The sequence below is a fragment of the Cylas formicarius genome, unplaced genomic scaffold (assembly GCF_029955315.1).
Source record: "Cylas formicarius isolate icCylForm1 unplaced genomic scaffold, icCylForm1.1 PGA_scaffold_4__25_contigs__length_36172078, whole genome shotgun sequence".
In the NCBI taxonomy this organism is placed as follows: domain Eukaryota; kingdom Metazoa; phylum Arthropoda; class Insecta; order Coleoptera; family Brentidae; genus Cylas; species Cylas formicarius.
In genome coordinates, this window is record NW_026844334.1 from 15,694,302 (window position 1) to 15,719,958 (window position 25,657).

General features: G+C 33.7%; 2 protein-coding genes across 16 annotated transcripts in view; one reads left to right on the forward strand and one right to left on the reverse strand.

Moving 5' to 3' along the window:
- Positions 1 to 545: 545 nt before the first annotated feature.
- Positions 546 to 6,619, forward strand: LOC132701200 (asparagine--tRNA ligase, cytoplasmic). Its single transcript, XM_060668956.1, has 8 exons — positions 546 to 704; positions 756 to 1,100; positions 1,212 to 1,432; positions 1,885 to 2,075; positions 2,130 to 2,231; positions 2,283 to 2,411; positions 2,465 to 2,714; positions 2,762 to 6,619. Exons 1-8 carry the CDS (start codon positions 683 to 685, stop codon positions 3,155 to 3,157), a joined length of 1,656 nt encoding a protein of 551 aa, XP_060524939.1. The 5' UTR covers positions 546 to 682; the 3' UTR covers positions 3,158 to 6,619.
- A 138-nt stretch (positions 6,620 to 6,757) lies between these two features.
- LOC132701198 (eye-specific diacylglycerol kinase-like) overlaps positions 6,758 to 25,657 on the reverse strand; it is a 204,652-nt gene continuing 185,752 nt past the window's right edge. For 12 of the 15 annotated variants that reach the window (XM_060668954.1, XM_060668940.1, XM_060668949.1 and 9 more), the window contains 9 exons: positions 23,976 to 24,264; positions 21,752 to 21,877; positions 20,433 to 20,631; positions 18,272 to 18,427; positions 13,913 to 13,963; positions 11,726 to 11,789; positions 11,504 to 11,658; positions 10,722 to 10,885; positions 6,758 to 10,302 (listed from right to left, as the gene is read on the reverse strand). In XM_060668954.1, coding sequence (XP_060524937.1) covers positions 10,253 to 10,302; positions 10,722 to 10,885; positions 11,504 to 11,658; positions 11,726 to 11,789; positions 13,913 to 13,963; positions 18,272 to 18,427; positions 20,433 to 20,631; positions 21,752 to 21,877; positions 23,976 to 24,264 — 1,254 coding nt within the window. In that variant the 3' untranslated portion in view covers positions 6,758 to 10,252. Of the gene's footprint in view, positions 10,303 to 10,721; positions 10,886 to 11,503; positions 11,659 to 11,725; positions 11,790 to 13,912; positions 13,964 to 18,271; positions 18,428 to 20,432; positions 20,632 to 21,751; positions 21,878 to 23,975; positions 24,265 to 25,657 lie in introns of those variants that run through there. The other 3 variants (XM_060668950.1, XM_060668951.1, XM_060668953.1) reach the window with 3 other exon arrangements.

Consider the following 25,657-nt stretch of genomic DNA (forward strand, 5'->3'; position numbering starts at 1 on the left):
ATGTAAAATCACAGTCAGCTTAAAACGTTTTTTTGAATATTTCAAAAAAATGTGGGATAATTTTCTTCTTTCAGTCAATCAATTCGATCTTTTAAATAAAGATTATTCTCTCGATTTCTAATCAACACTAAACTTTGACTCATTTACGAAACCCTAATTTCTACTTCTCCATGGAATAGAGAAAGAAGGGAATCCATACAGTTACAACACTTTTCAATTGTGTCTGATTAAACGGTATTTTGTAAGCGCGCTGGAGTATATTATAAAAATTAAACCAACTACATCAAACTGAAAAAAATATCAAAATAGTTCAATATCTAATACCCACAATCTCTAAAGTCATGCTTATTAAAAGTACTCGATATCTTTTTTTAATTAAGCTTTATTTGGCCACTTTACACTTTACAACCAAGTTATAACTTATAAACAAATTTTTAACGATTACAACACCCAAGGCATCCGGCGCTCTGTCCTGATATCTAAAGTTTTCGAACACAAACCGACAAACTATTTTCTTCTGTGAACGTCACACATTAACCAAATTTAAGTATTCTGTGCATTACACGTTAAAGAACCACATGTGTGGCGCCTGTGAGTCACAACAGCTGTGATATTGACTGTTGATTAGCGGTTTTGTTGCATCAGAAAGTTAAGAAGCAGTGTACGTTGTTTTAAAGTAATTATGTCTGGCGAAAATAAGGAACGTAAGTAGAAAAATTATGTTATTCTCAATTCTTTGATACATGAATTTGTAGCTATCTATACATCCGATAGTTGTGGCAATGATGAAACAGGAATTGGTACCAAGGAAAAACCTTTTAAAACTATCCTTCAGGCGATGCGCAAAGCAGGTTCCGAACCTTTTCCTCCGATTCTGGTTGATGGAAAGGAAGAAGGCGTGACTTTTGAAGAAGCTGCCAAGTCTCAGCTTAAAAAAGTACAAAAGATATGGGTTCGAGAAAATTATAAACTCGCCGAGAAAAAGAAAAAGGAGCAGGAAGATTCAGAAAAAAGGGTGAAAAATTTGGAAGAGGCAAGGAAAATTGTAATAGAAGAAGATAAAACCCTTCCCACAGCCCAACGAATAAAAATTGTGCAAGGTTAATTGAACATATTTTTGTGATGCCATATAAGTATAAATGAAAGTTTCTTCTAAAGTGTTGTAAATGGGATACACTGAAATGGCAGCAAGTTTCCTATTTGGGTTTTAGGGTTAAACTACAGAGATAAAAGAGTGAAAATATATGGGTGGGCTCACAGAATCAGAAGGCAAGGTAAAAACCTTATGTTCATCACCTTAAGGGATGGTACAGGATTCTTGCAAGCAGTGTTGAATGACAAGCTTTGCCTTACACATGATGCTATTGTGTTACAGACTGAATCCTCTATTATACTTTATGGAGTACTTAAAACTGTTCCTGAAGGCAAATCGGTAAACATTTAAACATTTGTGTTGTGGATTTGGTTGTAAATTATAAATCTTACCTCCTCTGACTTTTATTTTAACATTTTAGAAAAAAAAGTTTATTTCAGAAGTTGTAGAGTTTGATATGCAGATATTTATTTTTTAAATTGTAGGTCCTGTATATCATTTTATAAAAAGAAATATCCTTTTACACTTATTTCAAAAATATATAACATCTTAAAGTTATTTTTTACAACGAAGCTAGAATATTTATATAGTAATATATAGCGGTATTAAGTCTACATTTGTATCAAACTTTTTTTTTCAAAAATCAAAAATTTAAAAGTTGAGAAGTTATGACAATTTTTAATTAGAGTTGTTGATGCTTAGAGTATGTGATTATTTTTACTTTGTTCTTAGTTTTTATTTTTTTTTAATTTAGTAATATTTCATTGATAAAATAATGTTTGTTGTTTAAGGCTCCTGGGGGACATGAGTTAATTGTTGACTTTTGGGAATTGATAGGGTTAGCACCACCAGGCGGTGCTGATTCCATTTTGAATGAGCAAGCTTTACCAGACATTCAGGCAGAAAACCGTCATATTATGATTAGAGGAGAGAACACTTCAAAAGTTTTAAGGATGAGATCAGTTCTATTGCAAGCTTTTAGGTTTGACCCATGGTGGTAATTTAGGTTAAACTTTATATTAAAGTGATTTTTCAGAGATCATTACCTAGATAGAGGTTATTGTGAAGTCACTCCTCCCTCTATTGTTCAAACCCAAGTAGAAGGAGGGTCTACATTGTTTAAGCTTGATTATTTTGGGTGAGAAACATAACATAGGTAGAGAATTATGCTGAAATGCATGTATTATAGGGAAGAAGCATATTTGACTCAGAGTTCACAGTTGTATCTTGAAACTTGTTTGCCATCTATGGGTGATGTTTATTGCATTGCCGAGAGTTTCAGAGCTGAACAGAGTCGGACACGCAGGCATTTGGCAGAGTAAATCTGGAAATACTGTTTTTGTGATTTCGGATATGGTATATTTGTTATAGGTATACACATGTTGAAGCTGAATGCCCATTCATAAATTTTAATGATCTGCTCGATCGACTAGAAGATTTGATTTGCGACGTAGTTGATAGAGTGCTTAAGTCGCCCTATCGAGACATTGTTTATGAATTAAATCCCAATTTCCGAGCACCCACGAGACCATTTCTTCGAATGAACTATTCGGACGCCATTGAGTATTTAAAGAAGAACAATATTACCAAGGAAGATGGTACTCTTTATGAATTTGGAGAGGTAAAATTTAAGGTGCGTCATGTATAGAATCTTATCCATATTTTTAGGATATTCCAGAAATGCCAGAGCGCAAGATGACTGATCAAATTAATAAGCCCATCATGCTATGCCGATTCCCAGCTAACATTAAATCATTTTATATGAGCAAGTGTCCAGAAGATCCGAGGTTGACTGAAAGTGTAGATGTCTTACTGCCCAATGTTGGGGAAATTGTTGGGGGTTCAATGAGGATATCCAACTTAGAAGAATTAATGGAAGGGTATAAAAGAGAAGGTATTGATCCCTCGCCCTACTTTTGGTATACAGATCAACGGAAATATGGAACTTGTTCTCACGGAGGTTACGGTTTGGGTTTGGAAAGATTTGCCTGTTGGTTACTCAACAGGTACCACATAAGGGAAGTCTGCCTTTATCCTAGATACTTGCACCATTGTAAACCGTAAACTCCTGCACTTGTAGCAGATTGAATGCATTTATTACAAATTTTCAGTTTAAATTATCAATAAAAAATGCAAATTTTGTTTTGAAGTCTTTCTGTATATAACCCTGAATATAATCTGCCATAACAGATAATTAGTCTGAAATGACAATCTGTTAACAATTGTGTGGAGTATGGAGTATGTTTTGACTAGATCCTCTGGATCTATATTGGAGGCTGTATCTGGTTCTTCTAGGAATTACCGGTCAATTGTGGATGGTGCTTTTTCGCAACTAATTCTATTTTCCTAGTTGCATCTATGACGCAAATGTTCAAATAAATATTTAGTTTAACAACTAAAATATTTTTTTAGATACAAATTTACATTTGATAAATATTTTTCTCTAGAATATTTTGCGATTTTATTTATTAAGAGCCTGTAGTGGTATTATACACTAATGAAGGTACAGAAAGTGTCGCTAAGGCTCCGTTGATGGCCGTTGATGAATGCGCATTCAAAAGCGTTAGTGTATATGCAGAAGAACAAAAAAGGCACTCTCAAATATGTAACGCTCTTCTGCATAGTCGCTAACGTATTTGTATGTACGTTTCTGACGTTTGACAGCGATCGGTCACGTCGCTTAGTTAACAAAGTGGTGCTGTTTTGAAAAATGAACCCAAAAAGTAATGGTCTTAGAAAGACTATAGTATGTAAAACGTTGATAAACTTCACTCAAATCTAAATCAAATTCGTGATTAAAATGGCTCTTATTAAATTTGTTACATAATCTAATTTCAGTAATCATGCATCGATCTAAAATATTTCCAGCGAGGCGAACGTTTTCACATAATAATCATGTATATTAAGTTGAGGAAAATCATCTGGGTCGGCTTGGTTGGTTAAGCAAAATCTCTCAATTTCTGTTAAATCTACATTCGCATTAAAAGAAACAAAGATGTAGTATCAAGTTCTGTTTAGATAAGCTAATTCTGCGTTGCACAGGAAAATTTGTGATTTCACCGCTTCTTAATGATTCAATTTTTACAATAAAATTAGGATAATATACTATGGGGTCAAGAGAAACCAAAATGTTTGAAATATTGACGGTGGGGTTCTCCAAACCATATCCCGTTTTTACGATAGAATCCGGTATTTAACTTTGGTAAATTTTTATGAACCGCAGGTCTACCTCGATTGGGTTTCTCTTTGTAACCCTCAATAAATAGATTCGCAATTCTACAATGACATTCCAGAATTCCAGAACCGTACTTCGTGCATACAAACGCTCAAAGCTGACGGATTTGCGAAGAGTTTCATCGGTGAGTTTCCTATTAGTCCTATTATTAGTCCATGTAGTGAAAACCCCATTCTTTCTTTGAAATCCTACTCTTAAAATACAACAATTCGCGCGGCACAGTTCTTGTTGGCTCACGTCTTAAATACGAGTCTAGCTTGTAGTACACGACGTGAAAGAATGGTCCCTTCCGCTTTACAAAAGCCGGGTCTTAAACTCATTCTGACATCAAAACCATAAAAGCTTGTAGGAACGGTATATGGTTTGGAGAACTCTATAAAGCAGTTAAGTTTGTAAAATAGAGAGTTTGACTCTTCGTCTTTTTCTTTTCTGAAGGAGCTTCCACTTTATTGAATAAGTAACCTTGTTAACTGTATTTGAATTCAAATCGTATATTACGAGTAACAATGACAATATTTCGAAATAATTTCACGTTTTGGTTTTATTTTCCATCGGGACTTTTGAGACCTTTACGTAGGTATGATGACTAATCGGTTAAAGGGAAACAAAACTGCCACATTTTTTTAAATTCCAATTTATTCATAAATAGAAATTATCCTATTAATAAAATCTCATAAAATTTTCAAGTTTCAAATTCAGAAATTCACAATATATTAGTTTAAAGTGTGGTCAAAATTTAAATTGCCTCGCCGGCCAACGTGTGCAATTAATTTTTTGCATGTTTCAAATATTGTGATGCATTTTCAAGAAGTCTTCCGACTTTTGCGGAATATTTTCCGAACCTGCTTTACGATATTATATACAGTTACTTTGGTAAGTAGGGAGGCGATAAAAAAATAAGATAGCTAGACACACTTATTTGGACCCTTAAGTTTTTTAAGCAAGTGAAATGAAAATTAAATGACGTAAGGTATACAGTCGCTGGGTCATTGGACGAGTCATAGTTTGACTTTGGTCTGGTGGGCTAGTTTGGTCTAGTTAATGGCATGTATGATGCAGCTCAATTGGCTCTATAATAATATATATATAGAGGAGTATGTAAGTGTTTAATTGACAAATTTAATAGTTTTGATGCGGAATAAATCGGTGTCAGGAAAATGAAACGTTCTTTAGTGTTATTTATAGGTTCATCAATCCATACATGCAGGTTTCTGTCATTTTCTTGCTGAATGAAATATATCTTATTCGTTTTAGTTAGAGGTGACTACAATAGTTTCTAAGATTATATAATAATTATGTACAGCGCAATAAATATGTTCATCACATAATACAGTATTTAGGATTTTGCTTAAACATAATTATAGGTATAAATTTATTTTTAAAATCACATTTTTTGGTTTAGCGAATGGCTAGCGAAAGAACAGAGGGGGATTATGTTGTGTTCACAAGCAAATAAAAGAAAAAAAACGCTTTTTTGACAAAAGGTACGCAAATTTTGTATTTGCACATATTCTATATATGAAGCTTTTTAGAGTTTACCTTTTACATGTCATCAAACAAGAGATATAAAATATTTTTGACTAACAATTTTCACCGACATTATAATAATATATGGTAATTGCCCCGGCAACGGAAGCAACACATATAAGCCGCGCACGTCATAGCCCTCTAGTTGTTGGCTGGTCTTTCAAGTAGCCTGAAGTCATATAGCTATTAGATAATATGATAAAAATTGATGCGTCTCGGGCGGCTATGGTAATTTCGCATAATAGGGAATAATCTTCAACGGATGCCCCTAAATTTCACACATTGTCCTGCATTTTTAGGCAATTTCCTTTCTAAACAACTCGGTTTTCACTGAGCATTAAACGGGATTTGGTCATATTTTTTTGAAATAATTGCTACCCTAAAAATGAAATATCAGCCCATGCGATTATTGAATGACCCTTTCTAACATTTTTTCAAGCTATAGTTCTTCAAAAGTTTCTGTTTTATCTAGTACCCATATGTCTTAGGTGCATATTTGTGTCGGCAGAAACTTTAGTGTATGTCGTTTTTTAAGACCGATGGTTCAGTCATTATATAAATACCTACTACGTTATAATCGTTAACAAATCGAAATAACTATAATTACATAATGTAGACTACTCTAATATATTCTAATTACATTTCAAATCCTAGTTGCAATGCAATTCGATAATACAAAAAAAATAGATATTTATATATCGAAGTAATTTACCGCAAAAGCAAGAATAAAAACACTTCCAATGTCTGATTAATCCGTGTCTTTATTACCTACCTCTCAAAATGACAGCAGCAACTGGTTGGAAACAATTTTGTATTAATTTTTACCACTAAAAAATGTATACCATGTACCTTTTAAAAAAAAAGTGACCCTGTTAAATCATTTTTTGGGTTCTTTATTAGGTCGTACTGTCATGACAAAAAAGTTCCTGTATGCGTGAAACGTCAACGATCGACTTATTTATTATAACAGAGACGCATTGTATTTTAAAAAAGGCGCAAATTATTTTTTTCAAATTGATAATCAATAATTTTCATAAACTTGCAATGCTATCAAATCTTCATTATATTCTCGATGGTTAAGTCTCTTTCCACACCAGTCATTTGAGTGCCAAATAAAAGTCGTCATTTTTCAACAGCCAGAAAACTCCAACGAATGCGTTGCATCTATAGTGAATCAAGAAGTTGCCTAATTTTGATTAGTTACCACTTCGACATATCCTTGTCGATGTGCAAAGCGTCTATGCGTTAGTCATTTGGGTATTTTTGCGAAAAATGTCCATTCTTTGGCGAGAAATTTTTAGTCGTCTTGCAAAGTTGTTTACATTGTTGGGTGAACTCATCGGGACGTCTTTGCCATTTTTTGATGCATTGCGTTGCTACGGGACTATGGCCATTCAATATTTAAAATTGAAACTAAACAATTACAGATACAGCCTAAGCTACATCACGGAATAACTTTGAATAATAATACATGGATATAACATATAAATTCAGCACTTTTCATTTACATTTTTGTTGTCTTTGTTATTTCGATGGTTTCAATACAAAATAATTGCTAATGTAAAAAGTTTGAATTAAAACTGAACAGTTTTTGCTGCCAGTTTAAGAGAGCTGACAAGTTTTCACAGCGCTCGTTATCCGTTGCACATAACATCGGAAGATTTTATATCGCTTTTACGGAGAAAACAAATAATTTTGTTCCGGAACGGAACTTCCTATATCTACATATCTTACTTTAAATGTGTATGTTCGCATAGAGAAAGGTAATACAATACGGGAAAAAAATACGTATGAGAGTGAACGACTCGGTTGGTTCGTTAGTCACGCAAGTCCGAAATTAACCTAAAAAAAAATAATACGTTCCGTTAAAGCGTCATTGTTTTTAAGTGATTCGAAGATTGTCTTGACACAAAATTGAATAAATTCGATTCACGTACCTGTACAGCGACATATAATCTACGTACAATTCGGTAATGGATGTCCGGCGATAACGTTTTCCAAATCTAATGGGTTCCGGCCACAAAAAAAATTGGTGGGGTCAAGTTTTTTTACAGCGAAACAAGTCTGCGGTAACTATGGTTGACGACTTTTGATCCGAAAGATCAAAGTATTCGGGACGCTTCTTAACGGATTGCGAAAACAGTTCGTTTAGAAACGATACCTATATATGTCAACTAAGTCGAGTTGTATAAACGGGGTTGAAAAAATGTTAGTAGCTGACGCCTTGTTCAAGATTAAAGTTCGCCTCGGTAAGAATTGAACATGAAGGGAGAAAAATAATGATGAAAATATTTTGAGAGTTTGCAAATATTTGAGGCAAACTAACGTAGGAACATTTTTCTATCGAGAATTTAGGGTAAGGAGAGGTAATTATGCTCAGCGGCCGAATGCCGAACTTCTATATAAATATTTTAGCGCCACCAGTAATTTCTTAACACCGATCCCTCACATTTAGATGCTGCTGTTTTAAATATATTGTCACATGACAAATCTCCATTGTGTTCTTACTGTTTGAAGTAATGTAGAGCTATAGTTTATGTATGTGAAAGCAGATGTTCCAGAATTAGCGGAGTCTAAAGTCTAGGAACCGAATGAGGTCACTGTTCTCTGTTCTAATAGATTGGACCCACACAATCTAGTCCAATTCTTCTATAAAGAAATATTAAATATTTTAATTTTTAACTACTGCCTCAAGATGGATTCTAAATGAAAAAGAACGGGTAATTGGTACTGACTATTACCTTCTTTAAAAATTGTAGAAAAAGTTGTCGCCGCAGCGCCACCTACAGTGTAGTAGTAGTAGACATTTTGTTTATTACACTGTCAAAATTTCAGCTTCAGACAAGTCCGCATTTTATCTGATTTTTATTTTTTTATAGTTAAGGCAAAGTCAAATTTCATTAAGATAAAAATCGTGTTTTGTTATTAAATCAAAAATTTAGAAATATTACACATCTTTATATTTTGACAAGAATACATCAGCTTCTTGATATTTTGAAATCATTTGGTCAAGTACTAGTTTGCCTTGACCACGTGCGACGTCGTTTCGTTATCAAATGTGAGAGGTTGTCGTTTGTGCTTCTTCATAACTATTCTTTTTGAAAATGGAACATATTTTGTGTTAAGGTTGCTTACGTTTTAATACAGGGGTGGAGTGAAGTTTATTCACTTAAAGTTCAAAGGTCATCAAGATATACCGCAAATGGCGTATTACCTCCAAAACGTGCGTATTAACTTAATAAGGAACATTAAATAAACTTTAATAAAAAAGTTTTAAGAGCTTAAAAGGAAATAAAAAACTTTTAATGGTGAAATCTCAATAAAAACTCATTCACTTTAAGGGTTTAGAGGTTTAATTAGCATTATTGACCAGTAGACTTAGTTAATGCAAACATTCAAAGTGTATCATCGTATATTTCACAAGAAGAAAGTTTTTGCGATTACAGCGCGATCTACCAAGAACCAAAAATTCAATTTAAATTGGCGAACTTTAAATTTCCGGGGGCATCTCGAAATTTTACCAACCTCGATGTAAGAAAACCGAAAAATTATTCGCACCAACGATCGCCAACTTTTAAGCTTCGCAGACATGGCGGCTTCGAAAAACGTTATTTCGGTTTAAATCTACGATCGTCCTAGACGAAAGTTATTGCCCTGTTTTTTTATTACGAAATTTCGTCGCATAACTAAAAATAACCACACTAAAATTCTACATCGTACGCGCGGAGGAATGTCTTGAGTGATATGTATCATCGTGTTATAATTTTAGGAATTACCCAAAAATCTATGATTGTATCTTATAGAGGAAGAAGGGTATCTAGTGAAAAAATACTTTTGTATAGATTATGATACAAATGTACAGGGCGCGGCCGAAAATCGAGTCGTGAAGTGAAACGTACGTGTCTTTAGTTTCTCTTCGTGACTGAAACATCGACTCGCAGGGTTTACATATGATTTACATGCTTCAGAATAAAGTGCACCTTTAGACGTTTGGTATTTTCGTAATATGTAATATATGAGCATATAGAAATCTTTTGTACAATATATATCTATAGAATTAAAAAAAAAACACTGTCTAATCATATAAAATTTGGCAATTCGATTATGCAGTTATTTGAGGTTAGAGTACGCACTTATTGTTTACCAAGTATTCCGCGATACATTTATATGAGGGGCGGCGCGCAGAGGGATAATATAACTATATCTTTTTTAGGAATTGAAATTTACAGTAACGTTAAAATTTTCTTAATCAGTATTAAATTATTATCACATCGTGTAACGTTATTACTAAGGATTTCCTTAAAACTAGAAAAAATACCTAGAGTATAGTAAGGCATGTTAAAAGAGAGACAAATTATTCTAACGCCTTAGGGGCCATAAGAGATTATTGCTAAATATTAGACGATAGTTCCCAAATCGGCCGAGACCATTTTGAAGTGTTCCTGACCTGGGAAAAAAATATTTGCAAAAAATACAAAAATAAACGCATACAAAATAATCCAAATAGACTAATAGGAACCTTTTGTTATAGAGAATGTACCTTTTTATTAAAAACAATAAATTAATTTGATATGATTTATAAAACTTAACTCCAAAAGTCGATTATTTTAAGTGGTACACCGGGTATATAATTGCCAATCATTGGCTGTTTTGAAAAAATGTACCCAAAAACAGCAGTCGTAGAAAAAGTATAGTATGCAATACGTTTATAAACTTCAGGTTCAGTATTCATTAGAATATTAGAACTTGTGACCATTTTTAGAAGAAAAAATTAATTTAGATGAGAAAATGTTCCAATGGAAAAATAGCTTATGTCCAATTCTCTATAACCAACCCAAAGGCTAAAAGCAAAGTCGAAAATCTTACTTTCCAGGTAAGCGGCGAGATCCTGATCGTCGGCCTGAAGTGCTAACAGTTTTGCGGTATTACCGCGATGATCTTTGATGTCCAGAGAAGCGCCACTGGCCACCAGCATGCAGCAAATGTTGCGCTGCTTATAAGCTGCCGCTTTGTGAAGAGCTGTCTGACCCCTGCGGAACGATGAAAACGTCAGTTACTCGAGGCAAACTATGGCCCGAAGTTTGAGTAAGAGCAACTTTTATAAATACATGCTGCAAATCAGAAGGGCGGCCGCCTCTTTACAATGACGGAACGGTTTATTAGAAAGAAGAAAACCAAAAGTTGCTACATTTCACGAATTTTTGTATAAAACGTTGTGAAACATCGGTGGACAATCCAATCTACGAGAAGACCAATTTTTAAGAGAGGGCGAAAGATTTGAGGTTTCCTTCAGACAATAATGCAATAAATCAGTGAGTTGAGTAACTAGAAGATATCCGCAAAGAGACTAAAAGGTTTCACTCAGACATACGGAAATCGCTCAGATGTAACTGTATTTTCAGAAATATATCTGAAGGGAGGCAAGAGCCCGGAAAAGAATAAACAATGATTACTTCTACTGTCTAATGCAAACTAGACTACAGAAGCACTGATAAATAAAGACGTAGGAGTTGGGAGAATCTGCAAAGACATAAGATCGACATGAAACAAGACGAGAGTTAGCAACGTTTGACTGTAGAGGTGATTTCTAGCTACTAAAGCATCAGAAAATAGGCAAAGAAGGCTACACGATGTCGATGATCACTTACAAATTCACATCTTTTTGATCTATTATAGAAGGCGCGTAATTGATCAAGTAACGGACGAGGTCTTGGTGTCCGAATCGGGCGGCATAGTGCAGCATCGTTTGTCCCGTAGAGTCGTTAGTTTTTAACGAGTACCCACGACAATGGAGATTTCTGACCTAAAGAGATTGCCTTACGTCAACCTCAAATATAATGGTTACCGATGTGCCAAGATTTAGAACTTACCGTCCCAAGGTCTCCAGTCTTTGATGCTTTTAGCAAAGTTTCGTTAGGGCGTTCCTCAGGATTGCTGCAATTATAGTATAATTCAGTACTGGATTTTACAGGTGGAGAACAACGAAAAGCAATTAGGCAAAACCATCATGCACTTTTTAAATATTTTACTATGGATTATGTGGAAAAAAATTGTCACGTAGTATTTTCACCAAATTCTCTTTATAATGAAATTATTAAAAATTGCCAATTTCCTTTAAAAAAATTTGCTGCTTTATGGATAGCACCTTTTGGTCAAATTTTCCATGTACTATCTAATCCAACTAAAAATCCAAATTAAAAAAAATACATGTACAATAATGGTAGGAAGTTTTATTAATTGTTCTTAATCTATGGGTGTAGACAGTATGGAATGTTCCTGTATTTGTCATATATACTAGTTCATTATTAGTACAGTTAATCATATCTATTTAAATTAGGTATCGTACAGTTACTTTCTACCCAAATTCCCTGGCAACCAGCGCTATCCTGGGATTTATGACGGATACAGTAGCCCGCGGTATTTAAAAGCGCCTACATTTCTCTTTCAATCAATGCTAAGTTTGCCAAAATCGGTTTCCTATTTTAGAAAATATACTCTTATAAAGGTTGGTACGCCAGTGATCATCTGACAAAACTTAAGCGGAATTTTTCGAATTTTTGCGGTGAAATGCGGAGCTTAAAAATAATTTCCATATTTTTTTCGTGGTCATTTAAATAATATATAAATAAAATGCAAACTTAATTCAGTATACCAATTTTACATTAAAAAGATATGAATCAAGCATAAATCAAAAAAGAAAAACGATAAAAACAAATAAAAATCTAGGTTGTCACTCTTAAGAGATATTTTTTTAAATGAAATTCAAAAGGGCAATGAGAGACATTCTGTGAATTGCTAATCTGAGGATATTTATTAACTAGTTTAACAGTCATGGACTTCCTAATTTTGAAGCGAGTTCCACGGAAATGAATGTAATTTCTACAAGTTAGGTTTTCTAACAAATATGAAGGGCATTCAGTTTTAAGCAGTTTGTACAGAAAACAATCAAAATGTAATTCTCCTCGACTCGATACATTTAAGCGTTTTAAATCGCGAATTTTATGACTTATGCGATCTCTTCGATTCAGGTTATAAATAAACCGGATACAGGAATGCTGTAATTTTTGTAATATTTATATTTTGTTAAAACATCCAAGCAGGGTCCAAAAGACAGAATCAGAGTAATGTAGATGACTCAAAACCAGTGCTTCGCAGAGATTTTTATTTAATCTCAAGTTTTGAATATCTTTACATTTATAGATGTTGTGGAGAGTAATATAAACCATTTGGAGAATTTTGGAAACCTGTGCACCAAATCTGACTTCATTATCAAAGATGAAATATATCCAATACTTAGGGAGTCCAAAATATATTAATGCAGACTTAGTCGGATTTAATTTTAAGCCATTTGAGTAGTTAAAGACCGATTCCAAATTTACTTAGTCTCCTTGCCGCTTCTACTGCGGGAAAAAGAAATATGTGTGACTATACCTACGACTATCGAATTGAACTCACCAAAGAAACCGGACATATCTGTTGTATAAATAATGAAGAAAAGAGGTCCTAATAATGAGCTTTGAGGGACCCCCCTGTCAACTTCTAGTGCTTTTAATCTAATATTGTTAATCCATGATATCTGTGATCCAGATAATTAAGAATCAATTAAATCGTGTTAAATTTAAACCCGTAGTATTTTAATTTGGTATAGAGCATAGCATGACTGAGGGTATCGAAAGATTTACTAAGATCTAATAAGATCAAAGCAGTAAGTATTTTTTTTTCTAAATCTCTTTTTGGGATCAGTACTTTTCGCTATATTAATTAATTAATACATACATAGAATTACATACATTAAAAAAAATTGTCAATTCGTTTTATGTTTAGATTAGGTCGACACACAAACCAGCACAAAGATTAAAAATTGCAACTTTTAAGGGTGGAAAAGTTAATTTCCACACAAAGTTAGATTACCAGAGATTTAAAAACAACGCCGCGGGACAATTTTTTTCTTTTACAACAAATTTGTAACAAAAAAACGACAACCATTATAAAGCTGCAATTGGTAATGTTATCTTCCTACACGTTAAGTAGTAACAGCAAGTATTAAAGGCACATACCTAAAGGCACGATAAGTTTCCTGATTCAGTGCGAATAACCTTTCGGTAATGCTGGAAAAAAAAAGATATGCGAACAATTGAAACGATAAAGAAATAAATATAGCAAGAAAACACGTTCCGCTGATATTGTAATTATTTAATCTTGAGTTTTCTGAGTTTTTTATTTGACAGACTTTTTTTAGCACATTAGCAAAATCGTTACTTTTTAACGACTTGACAGAGCAGGAAAGTAAGGTTTCACGATTGAATTAAGAAAAATATCCCAAAACTCATGATCAAAGTACTGGAAGTGTCCCAAGTGACTCGCGACTGTGGTTAACGAAACTGGGGTGTCAAAGTATATTATGCAACAAGTGCTGTAAATGGCATTTGACTCACGAGTTTTTTGTTTTAATAAGCGAGCGAGTTAAAAAGTTTACCGAACGTGTTGCATACTATACGTTTTCTAGCACCGTTAGTTTTGGGGTACATTTTCGCAAAACAAAATACGTTCGGTATTTGACACGAGCGGAGCGAGTGTTTAACAAACGAGTGAGTTAAAAAGTTTACCGAACGTGTTACATAATATACTTTTTCTACGACGGTTAGTTTTTGGGTACATTTTCGCAAAACAACACAAATAGATTTACCGACATGACCGTCAGAATTAACAATCGTCAAAATTCAAATCGTGCGGTAATATCTCCGAAAACATCCGATTGCTCCCAAACCCGTACGGTAAAATCCCGGAAATGTCCGAAGTGGCTCGGATTCGTGGGAAACGAAACTGACGTGGTAAAGTGGCGTTTCCCGCACGCTAGATCGGTGTGTGATTTTTATAAAAATACATTGTTACTTAGGTGGCTTTGCTTCTATTCATTATTAATTGTTAAGTCGGTAAGATTAAAAATGCAGAAGAAACTATCGACAAACTTATGCAGTGGAATGAAAACAACAGATTGGTATTAAAAAAAAATCAAGAGAAAGTTTCTTCTGAGATTCAACGATTAGAGTCTTTTGTTGAAAGTGTTTTATTATGGTAAAAAGGCACTTTTTACCGGAAACTCCGAAAAACAATAGAATAGATTTTTTTTCTTTTCAAATCTGTCACTTTTTGGGATAATTCAACACAATATTTTGAAAATCTGTTAGAAAATAAAACGTCAACAATGTCGGTAGAATCGATTTGAATGTGGTATGTCAATGTGTGTTACTCTAAGAAAAGTTTTATATTGACACAAAACATCACATTCATTTATTTTGGAACTAGAGTTTTGTATTTATTTGAATTAAATAAGTGCCATATATATTTACTTAATAACCAATTTATTTTAAGATGAAACTTTCATAGATTGTTTTCAAAATCTTCTCCTTGTATATGTACACGACACTCCCTGGCTCTAGAAATTACATTCGCTGTAATTCTTCCTAACATTTCCATAGTTATACTATCAAATGTAGCCGATATTCCCCGCTGTAGTCCTTGTAGGTCGAACACTGGAGTTACATAACCACGGTCTGTTAGCATATTTTTTAACGGATTTTGAAAATTTTGCAAAAATTACCGGTTTTAAAAAGTTTTTGTTCCCACTAGGGTGCTATTTGAAAAAACTAGGTTATCCTAAAAAATTTATTATTAAATTATTATTTATTATTAAAAAAATAAATTAATAGTTTTTCCCTTGATCAGGTGACCCGTTAAATAGTATATATCATAGTCACACCTAGACACAATTTTTAAGAATGAAATAAAAATTTAAAAAAACAAAAAAAAAGAGAAACACGATATCATCCTACGTAGAATAATTCCCTGAATCCAAAAATGCAAAAAAATATAGGTTGTGCCTTTTAAAATTCGAAAGTTACTCTCGTTTCCGCTCAAACCAGAAGTGCAACCATTGACTATCTATATATTGTCGAAAAATTGGACATTCCGCCTATATTAACCCTTCCAAATTTCAAATCGCTATCACAAGCCGTTTAAAAGTTAGTGTTCCCACTTTCTTGTATCACCCGGTATATGATGCAAAAAGAATTGACCCTTGTATTAATTAAAATATGAAGCGTAAGCGAATTTTGAAGATATTGAATGAAAAAGAATTTATTATATATTATTTTTAAACGTATCGTAACCAAAGTGCCATTACGTACTTGGTAAAACAGTCGAAATTAAATAAAAATATTGTACAGGCCCCGAGGAATATGTTCTTTTCGTTTAAAAGCAACTTTTCTTGTACCCTGCGGACTTTTTTGTTATGAAAATGTATCAAACGCGCGCCTCGTGTGTTCACGGAACCGATCTTCGTTAATATTCCCTACGAGATTAATTTTCTCCTCTTTTAAAAAATTAATGGAGGACGGGAGGCCGGAGCGGTGCCGCCGGCGCTATTAGGATCCCCTTATTAATATTAAGTTTGCCGCAATGGCGTGACGGAAGCTTGCCGCTTTTTTTTCCAACGGGCGAGCTTTTGGATTCCGAATTTTTCCATTTATTATGCCAAGTCAGAGTTTTTGGAGGGAACAATACTTTAAGCTTACGCGTGGCGTAACCACTTACTCCAAAGAGACCAGTTTGTTTTAAATACATGTTTTATACCCCGGAATAAGGCAACTTCTATCAAAATACTTTTCTTTCTTCTTTTGTACTCCTTAGTCTAAAATTCCCAATTAGTTTCTTTGGTTTATTTATTTAACCATGTAATACAAGATTATGTATATGTAGCATGTCAGATTGTACAAATAAATATATACACAAAAACACAAAAATATAGCATATAGAAACTAAAAGACAAATGGCGCCAATTAGAATTTATAATTAAAATATTCACCATTGCAATTAATTGAAATTAATTAAATTGCCCTCTGAAAAGCTTTTTAACCCAAAGCTTGTATATTTGTTGGGATAGCATCGTAAAATCCTACATTTAAAGAGTTTTTTTGTTTTATTTAAACGAAAACGAGGTACTCGCAGAAGATCAGAATTTCTTGCAGAAAAGTTATGAAGGTCTCAGTGTAAATTATAGTTTTTCTACTGCCGTCTGTAAAATACCTAATTAGCCACCGATCTAGCGTGCGGCAAGCGTCACTTTACCACGTCGATTTCGTTTTGTCTTATTTCTATGGATTTTATTAAGGCTACAATATATAAAGATTGAAGGTACTGGCATCGTTCGAAGGCTAGAAAAATAAGGTCGACATGATTCTCGGTAATTAATATTTAATAGAATTTTAAATGCCTTTTTTTGGAGTCTTCAAACGTCACTTTACCACGTCAGGTTGGTTTCCCACGAGCCACTTCGGACATTTCCGGGATTTTACCGCACGGATTTGGGAGCAGTCGAATGTTTTCGGAGAAATTTCCCATGCTTTGAATTTTGACGTTCGTCAATACTGACAGTCTTGTCAGTGAATGTATTCGTGTTGTTTTGCGAAAATGAGGCCAAAAACTAACGGTCGTAGAAAAAGTATAGTATGCAACACGTTCGGTAAAGTTTTTAACTCACTCGTTTATTAAACACTCGCTCCGCTTGTGTCAGATAAACTCGTGAGTCAAATGCCGTTTACCGCACTTGTTGCATACAATTAGAATGGAACAATGAAAAATGGACGTTTCATTTTGATATTTTTGGTATTTTGACATTTTTCAGTTCTGATGGTCGAGTCACACGTCACTCAAGAAAACTATACTATTTTCTGTCTGTTGGTGGCAAATTGAATCATAACAATCATAAAGAATAATTCAATTAGACAATTCAAAATCAAGTGATAAAAGTTTTTTGTTTCCTTCGTTTAAATTTCTTAACGCGCTTCGGTAGGATACTATAGGCCAACTTATTTACATTAATAAATTTCTTCACCTCAATCAAATCGTTTTGCTTAGTTTGCTTTTCAACTTGACTATAATTTGTCAACTATATCCGCTTGGAAAATTATATTACTATTAGAATTTTTTTTCCGCTCCCTAATTTAACATAACATATTTGTGAATAATTTTCTCATATAGCACTGCCGGGTTTCTTTGTAACTTTTTAACTATTTGGAGAAATACCACAAAAGATTCTTTCGGATAAACAAATGTACTGGATTTAACCATTTTGGCAGGTGTTCCAACAGTTTGGTCAATGAACATTTATTAACGGAAGATAAAACAGAAAAAAAAACCTTTAAAGTAAAATGTATTTGGTCACTTGGTATGTAAACACATATTTTTCAGCGTAACAAAAGACAACCAAATTTGAGAGTTATGTAGTTGATAAAGCGCAAGACCCGCAAGATCCGACTATACCCTGGTGGCGAATTGGCCTTTGCATTACGTCAAAAATAAGCCCGAAGGCAACAGTAATAAAGCTCAATTTCTAGAAATAAACGGACTGACTGTACCTTCTGATTTTAACCCCAGCCAAGTCGGCGTTCTGGTCCCCGTTGCGGTTCTCGACGGGGATGGTCTCCTCGGCAGTCGGGTAATCCTCCGGTGACTGGAGCACTTTTGGGGACATGGGCGGGTGATCGCTCGGGGAGTCCAAACTCCCCTCGTCGCTACAATAAGGACGGGGTGATTTGTTTACGCATTGCAGCTGCCGCCTTTTCTTTGAAATTCGAGTTTCAAGGAATTGGGGCTCGTTATTTGTAAAAACCATGGCGGATGCGGCGAATATACGATTCCACGTCTCGGATACCTCGATTTAAGAAAGGTTAAGAGGAAAGTCGAGTAAAGAATCGACGAACTCGAAATGTTTGCGGTAATGCAGCCACTGGTGTGTCGGTCTTGTGTTGCATATTGTTTTGTGTTATAAAAAAATAATAACTCATTTATTATGTAAATAAGATAAGTGAATATGAATATACGAATAAAGTATTTCGAGGTGTTAATGAAAATTGTTAATTTGATAGTGTCATTTGTATGTTGTGCGGTATTATTTAGAAATAAAAAATAAACCAGTATTTTGGGATTTTTGTTGTCACAAAAATTTATAAAGTTTGTTGTTGTTTGTTTTTTCATTTTACATTTACCACAACTAATATATTTTTTGAAAATCTTAGAAAAGTCTCATTGCTTCATCAGTGAAGTCGTTAGAGAGCGTTTTTTGATATAAAAATGCGAAATTCTCTGAAAAATTAAATCAAATAATAAGACCTCTTTTTCACAAAAATATTGTGAAATGATACCTTCATCCGTTAGATGAAAACCGTATCTCGATATCTTATTCGTAACCTAAAATGTTGGATAAAGTACATTTAGTTCTCCTTAAATTTTAACAAGGCGCTATTTCATGGGAATTTATTGTTATTTATTTGCCTTTGTTCAAGATTTAATGATAAAATCTCGTAATATTATATTTTTCAAACCAAGTGTTCTAGGTTAAAAAAAATCCAGAAGCATAATAACCAATATGGAAGAGCAAGAGCAGGTAGAATATGAAGTAGGTAACAATGAAAATATTCATAGGTTGGTAAAAAATTGCTAAACAAGAATCACCATATAAAAACTTAAACTCCATATGTTATGGTACATTTACTAGCTGGACTTCTGAGAAAAATCATTTTAAAAATTGAAGACCGCGATAGTTGGCGACCATCTTGGAAATCTAAACATATTTCTCACGATCTTCTTCTTCGCAATAAAATGTTTTCCCGCAACTCTCGATGACCATTCGTTTTTGACACTTTGCTTCCTTATTGGGCTATATACAACAAAACGGAAAGTTTTTGTGTTTGATTTTTTGCACACGAAATAAATGAAAACTGTGGAAGCAATCTTATTACGGTTAAAAAATGAATTGAATAGTGAATGAAAATAGTGCGACATTAATAATTTGTTTCATATAATAATTACCATTTTACACTGCATATTGTTATATTTTTTAAGGCCACGGAATAATTTTGTTATCTCTACTTAAAATTGGTAATTTTTGAGATAATACATTTTTTTGACAATTATGCCGGCCTCTGCTTCTACACGAAGCTAAAAATCCTTTTGTTTTTTCACAGATGCGGTATGTTGTAAAAATATCTTTCTGATAATAAGTAAATTTATATTTTTGAATAAAAAAACGCAATTTTTTAGGGGAACATTTGCTTTAAATAGTTTAGTAATTTCTTGATAAAAATAGTTAAATTAAACGTGTTACATTTCACTACACTGACTAATCATTTTTAAAGAAACAAATCTCGTTAGTCTGGAATAGATTACAGGTACTGAACGTTATTGTCAAATCTCTTTTTAATCTGTTTTCGTTGAGTTAATTAAATTTTTTGCATTAAAAAAAAGGTTTCGGTTACTAATGAATTGAATGAATGAATGAATTATGCGGATGCGACGAAAATGGTACCGTCTTAAGCAAGAAACTTTATCAGGAGCAGGCGTAGCGGAGAAATACCCAAACAGTTACTCCAGAACTGTGAGAACCTGTTACCTTTCAAAAATGAAAATAAACAACAAAATAAGGGCAAAAACCCCATTCATTTATGCGAAATTCATACTTGCTGCGAATAGACAAAATATTTATTCCAGCAACGATACAAAAAAATATCCAAAACTTACCTGATGCGCATTTCCGGTATGACGTAAGGTGCCTGCTGCCCGGAACTTGGGGAAGGCACCGCCGTTTCGTCTTCCGGAGTTTGAGGAACGCTTCCTACTCCACATTCCAGAATGTAAAGATGTTCACAGGCGATGTCCGTGATGTAGTGCAGATTCTCTTGGGCCCTATCCACGCGAAAGAACCTCTCGGCGGTACAGGCTACGAAAAACTCGACGGTAATTAAAAATTCCGATAGTAATTGTTTCGGAAAGTGAAAAGACCATTGCCGAATTATTAAAAAGCGCCGAGTAAAATGAGGATTGAGAGTTCACGGGGTTTACGGGATCTCAAAGGCAGTCTTCAGGTTCAGGTTTTTCTTTAAAAGTAATTAAAAGGGATAGGGGATTGCTAGGCAATACGATAAACCCCCGTCGCAGCTTATATCAGATCCTGGCCCGATGCGTAAACATTCAAGAAATTTTGGGATGATAAGCTTTTGAATTAAAAGCCTAAACGAAAAGACCGCTTAATGCACAATTATTGTGCCAAACTGATAAGTGACAACAAAAAAAGCAAATTTACCGTTTGGCCACCATGGAAAAGAAAAACAACAATAGGTCGTTGTGAAATTAAATTATCCATCAGACCGAATAATAATATATCGGGTTATAATATGAGAAAATGAAGTTTTGCAGTTTTGAAAATGATGTAATTGGTTAGTAGCTTATTTTAAAAATAATGTGTAAGGAATTTATACTTATAACATCATTGTAATGATTTTCTTTGACTCTGGCACATTGTTACACCAACTTTTGTACACTTTTTAGATAAAGTAAACCCTTATCAATATATTATATACGCCACCCTGTATGCCTCATCCGTTAACACGTTGGGGTGGAATCGATGCAATACATCAATATAATGATTTTTAAAAATTAATCTTACATGGCTTCAAGCATAAAATATGGTAGCAAATTATGATTTTTTTATGAACGTCCTGTGTTTTCCGTAATTTCCAAACATTTTGGATAAAAATGTTATTTAAAATTTACACCTTATATATAATAAAAATATGTAATAAAACAATCTTACTGTTTTTCAGTCGTTTCAGGTGTTACGAAATGACAAATATGATGCTATAATTCTGAATAGTTTACACGTGACAACAAAATTTGTTACGTTTTTTCTTTTCAAAAATCATAAGGAAAACATTTTGGAAATTAATTTGATTAAATCAAATATGTTAAAATACACAACTCATTTAAAATTTTTGAAAGCTATACCGATTACGATCAAACCGAAGCTAACTGAACTCCACTAAAGCAAAATTGATACTCACAATCCACAAAACACCATTCTGGAAGTATGTTGTACTCTTGGTTGTCTTGAATCAATCGATTGATTATCGCCCTGACTTGTTCCAAGTCGGCGATGGGGTTTACCTCTATAGTACCGATTGCTATAGCTGAAACATGACAATTTTCGACCACATGTCGGCAGGTAGAGAAACAATCGATGAAGTTAAAACTGAATAATATATTTTACACTGCCAAGTGGTTTATTTCACAAAGTAAATTTAAAGCACATTTCATGCATGTGTATTTGTTTCGAATTTACTTGGAAGATTTTCATGACTTTCTAGTGAACGTGGCGTAAATATTAAGTGAAACCGATGAACGTTTCGATATATGTCGTACGGCACCTACAAGATTCGAAATTAAACTTTCAGAATTGAAAATGCTATAATTGAAAATTAATATTGCGTAAAGTTCAGAGGGATGTTTAATTTCCTGGTAAAAATTGAATAGGTACGCGAGTCGAAACCTAAGAAGGGAGATTATGTACGAAAGGAAACGTTCTAGGAAAATTGATTGCAGTGCCACATTTTAATTCAATTAAGCTGATTACGTTTTCTTGTTTGCTCGGGGACGCTTCGCAACTGAAAAATGATCAATTGATGTAGATTGTAGGTACATTTATCATATCCAGCTTTTCGATTTCTAACTAACCAACTATCTATCTTGTTTATTTTTATAATGCAACCCGAGATTTTTACTCGGTTTCTTTAGTTTTATAATGTTTTTTAACATTTAGCCAATGAGTGAGCCAATTTACTATAATAACTAAGACTGTACGGGATAAATTAAAAATGGACGTCTCAAAAATAGTCCAGTCACATTTTATGGCATTTATCTTTTGATGTAATAGGGTTTCAATTCTGTTGAAACATAATATATCCGAAGTGAAGTGGAGAAACTTTTGAGGTACGATCTATATAGAGTGTGACAAATTAAATGTACAAAAATATGGGAATTTTACCACGATATTGTAAAAAGTTCAATAAAATCCTATGGGAGAGATTATTTGGAATTACAAGTTATGCCAAAATAGCATGGCCTCCTTAAGCAATTTTGTATTTTTCATTTTTAACTTGAGTAATTTGTATTTTATAAATTTTAAGCACAGCATTAAGATTTTGTAGAAAACGTAAAACATCGGTAATAATAATAAGCATACCTATTAAAAAACTATAATATATTGCATACTAAAGTGGCCACACTGTATATTTATAGAAAACAAAAAATTCTATCGTACCCTAGATTAAATCTCTAGTGTAACAAATATATGGCGCGAACAATTAAAGAGATAGACAAAAAATGATACACTGTTGCCGTATTTGAAATCTCGGAGTAACTTTGTAGCATAGGGTGCGATGAAATTTTTTATTTTATCTGTAAATAGGATTTTTTCAAAAAAGTTTTGCAATTTTAAAATGTAAGTTTTAATTTTTTACATCCACTCCCAAAGTCTTTTAACCCTTTTATTACGTTTGTTATAAGCGTTACGAAAATATATTATGCAGAAGAGCTATTTCAGATACAAAGCATATATACTTAATTGTATTTATTTTTTATAGAAAAAAAAAGAGAGAGCAAAAATTTTAATAAAAATTACGAAAGTTTGGCTATTAGCTACTCATAAAAAATAAAATGAGATATATACTTTGAATTTCAAATATATATCTTTATATTTAAAATTTTTATTATTTTATTTTATATTCAAACGATTATTATATATTTTTGAAAAGCTCATAACCAGCCTAATTAAACTAAAAGACAAACATTTTGGTTTCATTATAAAAAAAACAAGTTTAGTTTACATATCAAAATTTTCAGAAGAAAACTGACTACGCCATTGGATCCTACGTAAAAAACCCTATCTACAGCAGTTTTCACCTTTTCGATAAGTTAACGCATAACCGAGCTATAAAGGGCGTTTAAAAATGAAAAATTCATTACCCTGTATCTAAAAATCCAGCATAACTTTCATTTGATGAAAAAGTAGCCTTGAGTCCCGAAAGTCGGAACACACCATCTTTATTAATAAGGAAGATACGCAGTAAAACCATGAAAATTAGGACATACTCTACATTTGATACATTAGTTATTATATTATTCTCGATATTACCCCTTTTTATAATATTCAACTTAAATAAGCTGATTCAGAAGTGTGAGCCACCGGGTATAGCAAACGGTGTAAGTGCGAAAAAAAAAATAACTTACCTGCTTGGGTCAAAAGATCTTTATCGTAGTGATGCTGCTCATAGTCTGACATGTTGATTTTGTTGACAGTGATTTTGAGGTTATCTAGGGCTGCCTGGGGCGGTATGAATTTGCCGAATTTCCGTTTGGCCAGCATGTTGGCCTTGTTGAGGTGCGTAAGGGTGATGATCGAGGGCTTGAGCTTACACGCTTCACCATCGACTTGCATAGGTATCGTCTTGGTGGTGATAATTTTGGCAGACCGGCACTGGGTAATGCAAGTGCCATGGCCGCCAGCTTGGAGCAACGGCTGAAATTCGAGAGGGACGACGAATATTCTGTATTCTGAATAATTTGGCACTGGTCGGTTTTATATTTATATTTTAAGTAATATTATTTTTAGTTTTAACTGTAATATATTGAGTTTTTGTAGGCGTGGGTCATACGTATTTTGATCCCCAAAATGAACTTTACTTTCGGGTTACTGAACACGGGCACGCGTCGCGGCAGTTGCCGGAACATTCGAGAACGCCATTAATCACCTCTCGCTTTCTCATTGTTATTTTGCCACTTATATCATTAATAAATGTCAACGGAGACAAAGTACGCGTTAACGCCAAAACCGAATATGATAATAGAGGAAATTAAAATGCAATTAGCTAATTTAAGTGCCACGCGATTTTTCTATTTTTGGTTTAGGGATTTTGGCATATTAACAGGAAACAACTTTATGTTCGGCGGGTAATTTTTAATCATTTTGACTGAAAATGGGAGGGACTCTATACAGTGACTCACAGCTTAAATGACGCAGTCGCTTAACAAAAACTAACTTATCCTGAATGTCCCTTTATTTACTTGGAAAGAAAAACAGCTTATTGCAATTAAGTTAGTAAAGAGGCTTCTAAAAAAGTGTGAATTACTTTCTGTCTTAAATATGCCTTACTTAATTAACAATAAAGAATTAATTAAATCATAGACAATGCTAACGTCACAACTTAAACGATGCAATAGTATATTATACAAGTGCGGTAAACGGCATTCGACTCACGAGTTTATTTGACACGAGCGGAGCGCAGCGGAGCGATTGTTTAATAAGCGCGTGACTTAAAAAGTTTACCAAACGTGTTGCATACTATACTATTTCTACGACTGTTACTTTTTGGGTATATTTTCGCAAAACAACACGAATACATTCATTGACATGACCGTCAGAATTGACGAACGTTAAAATTCAAAGCCTGGGAAATATCTCCGAAAACATCCGATTGCTCCTAAACCCGTGCGGTAAAATCCCGGAAATGTCTGAAGTGGTAAAGTGACGCTTCCCGCACGCTAGATCGGTGTGTAATTAGGTATTTTACAGACGGGAGTAGCAAAAAATAACAACCGGGGTCAAAACTTATCAGTTTGAAATTTACTTACTAACTCAATTTCAATGGGTTGTTTTTTGCTAAATAAATAAAGACATTCAGACCAGTTAGTTTTTGTTATAGCGACTGCATTATTTAAGCTGTGGGTCACTGTAGTTATACATGATGTCTCAAAAATTAGACGTTATTTTAACCACTTATTCATCGCTCTAAAATGAAAATAAAGGCACTTATAAATTACCGTCCACAACTTTTTTTTAGGATTTTCAGAAATGAAACCCTGATTACAGTTTTTTTTTGCAAATCTAGAAACGAATGAAGATGTTTAGACTT

Excerpts from the sequence above, each read along its gene's own strand:
- LOC132701200 (XM_060668956.1), top strand. The coding sequence starts at position 683 with ATGTCTGGCGAAAATAAGGAAC. Across the intron at positions 2,412-2,464 it reads ACACGCAGGCATTTGGCAGA|GTATACACATGTTGAAGCTG; the intron begins GTAAATCTGGAA and ends TATTTGTTATAG. Across the intron at positions 2,715-2,761 it reads CTCTTTATGAATTTGGAGAG|GATATTCCAGAAATGCCAGA; the intron begins GTAAAATTTAAG and ends CCATATTTTTAG.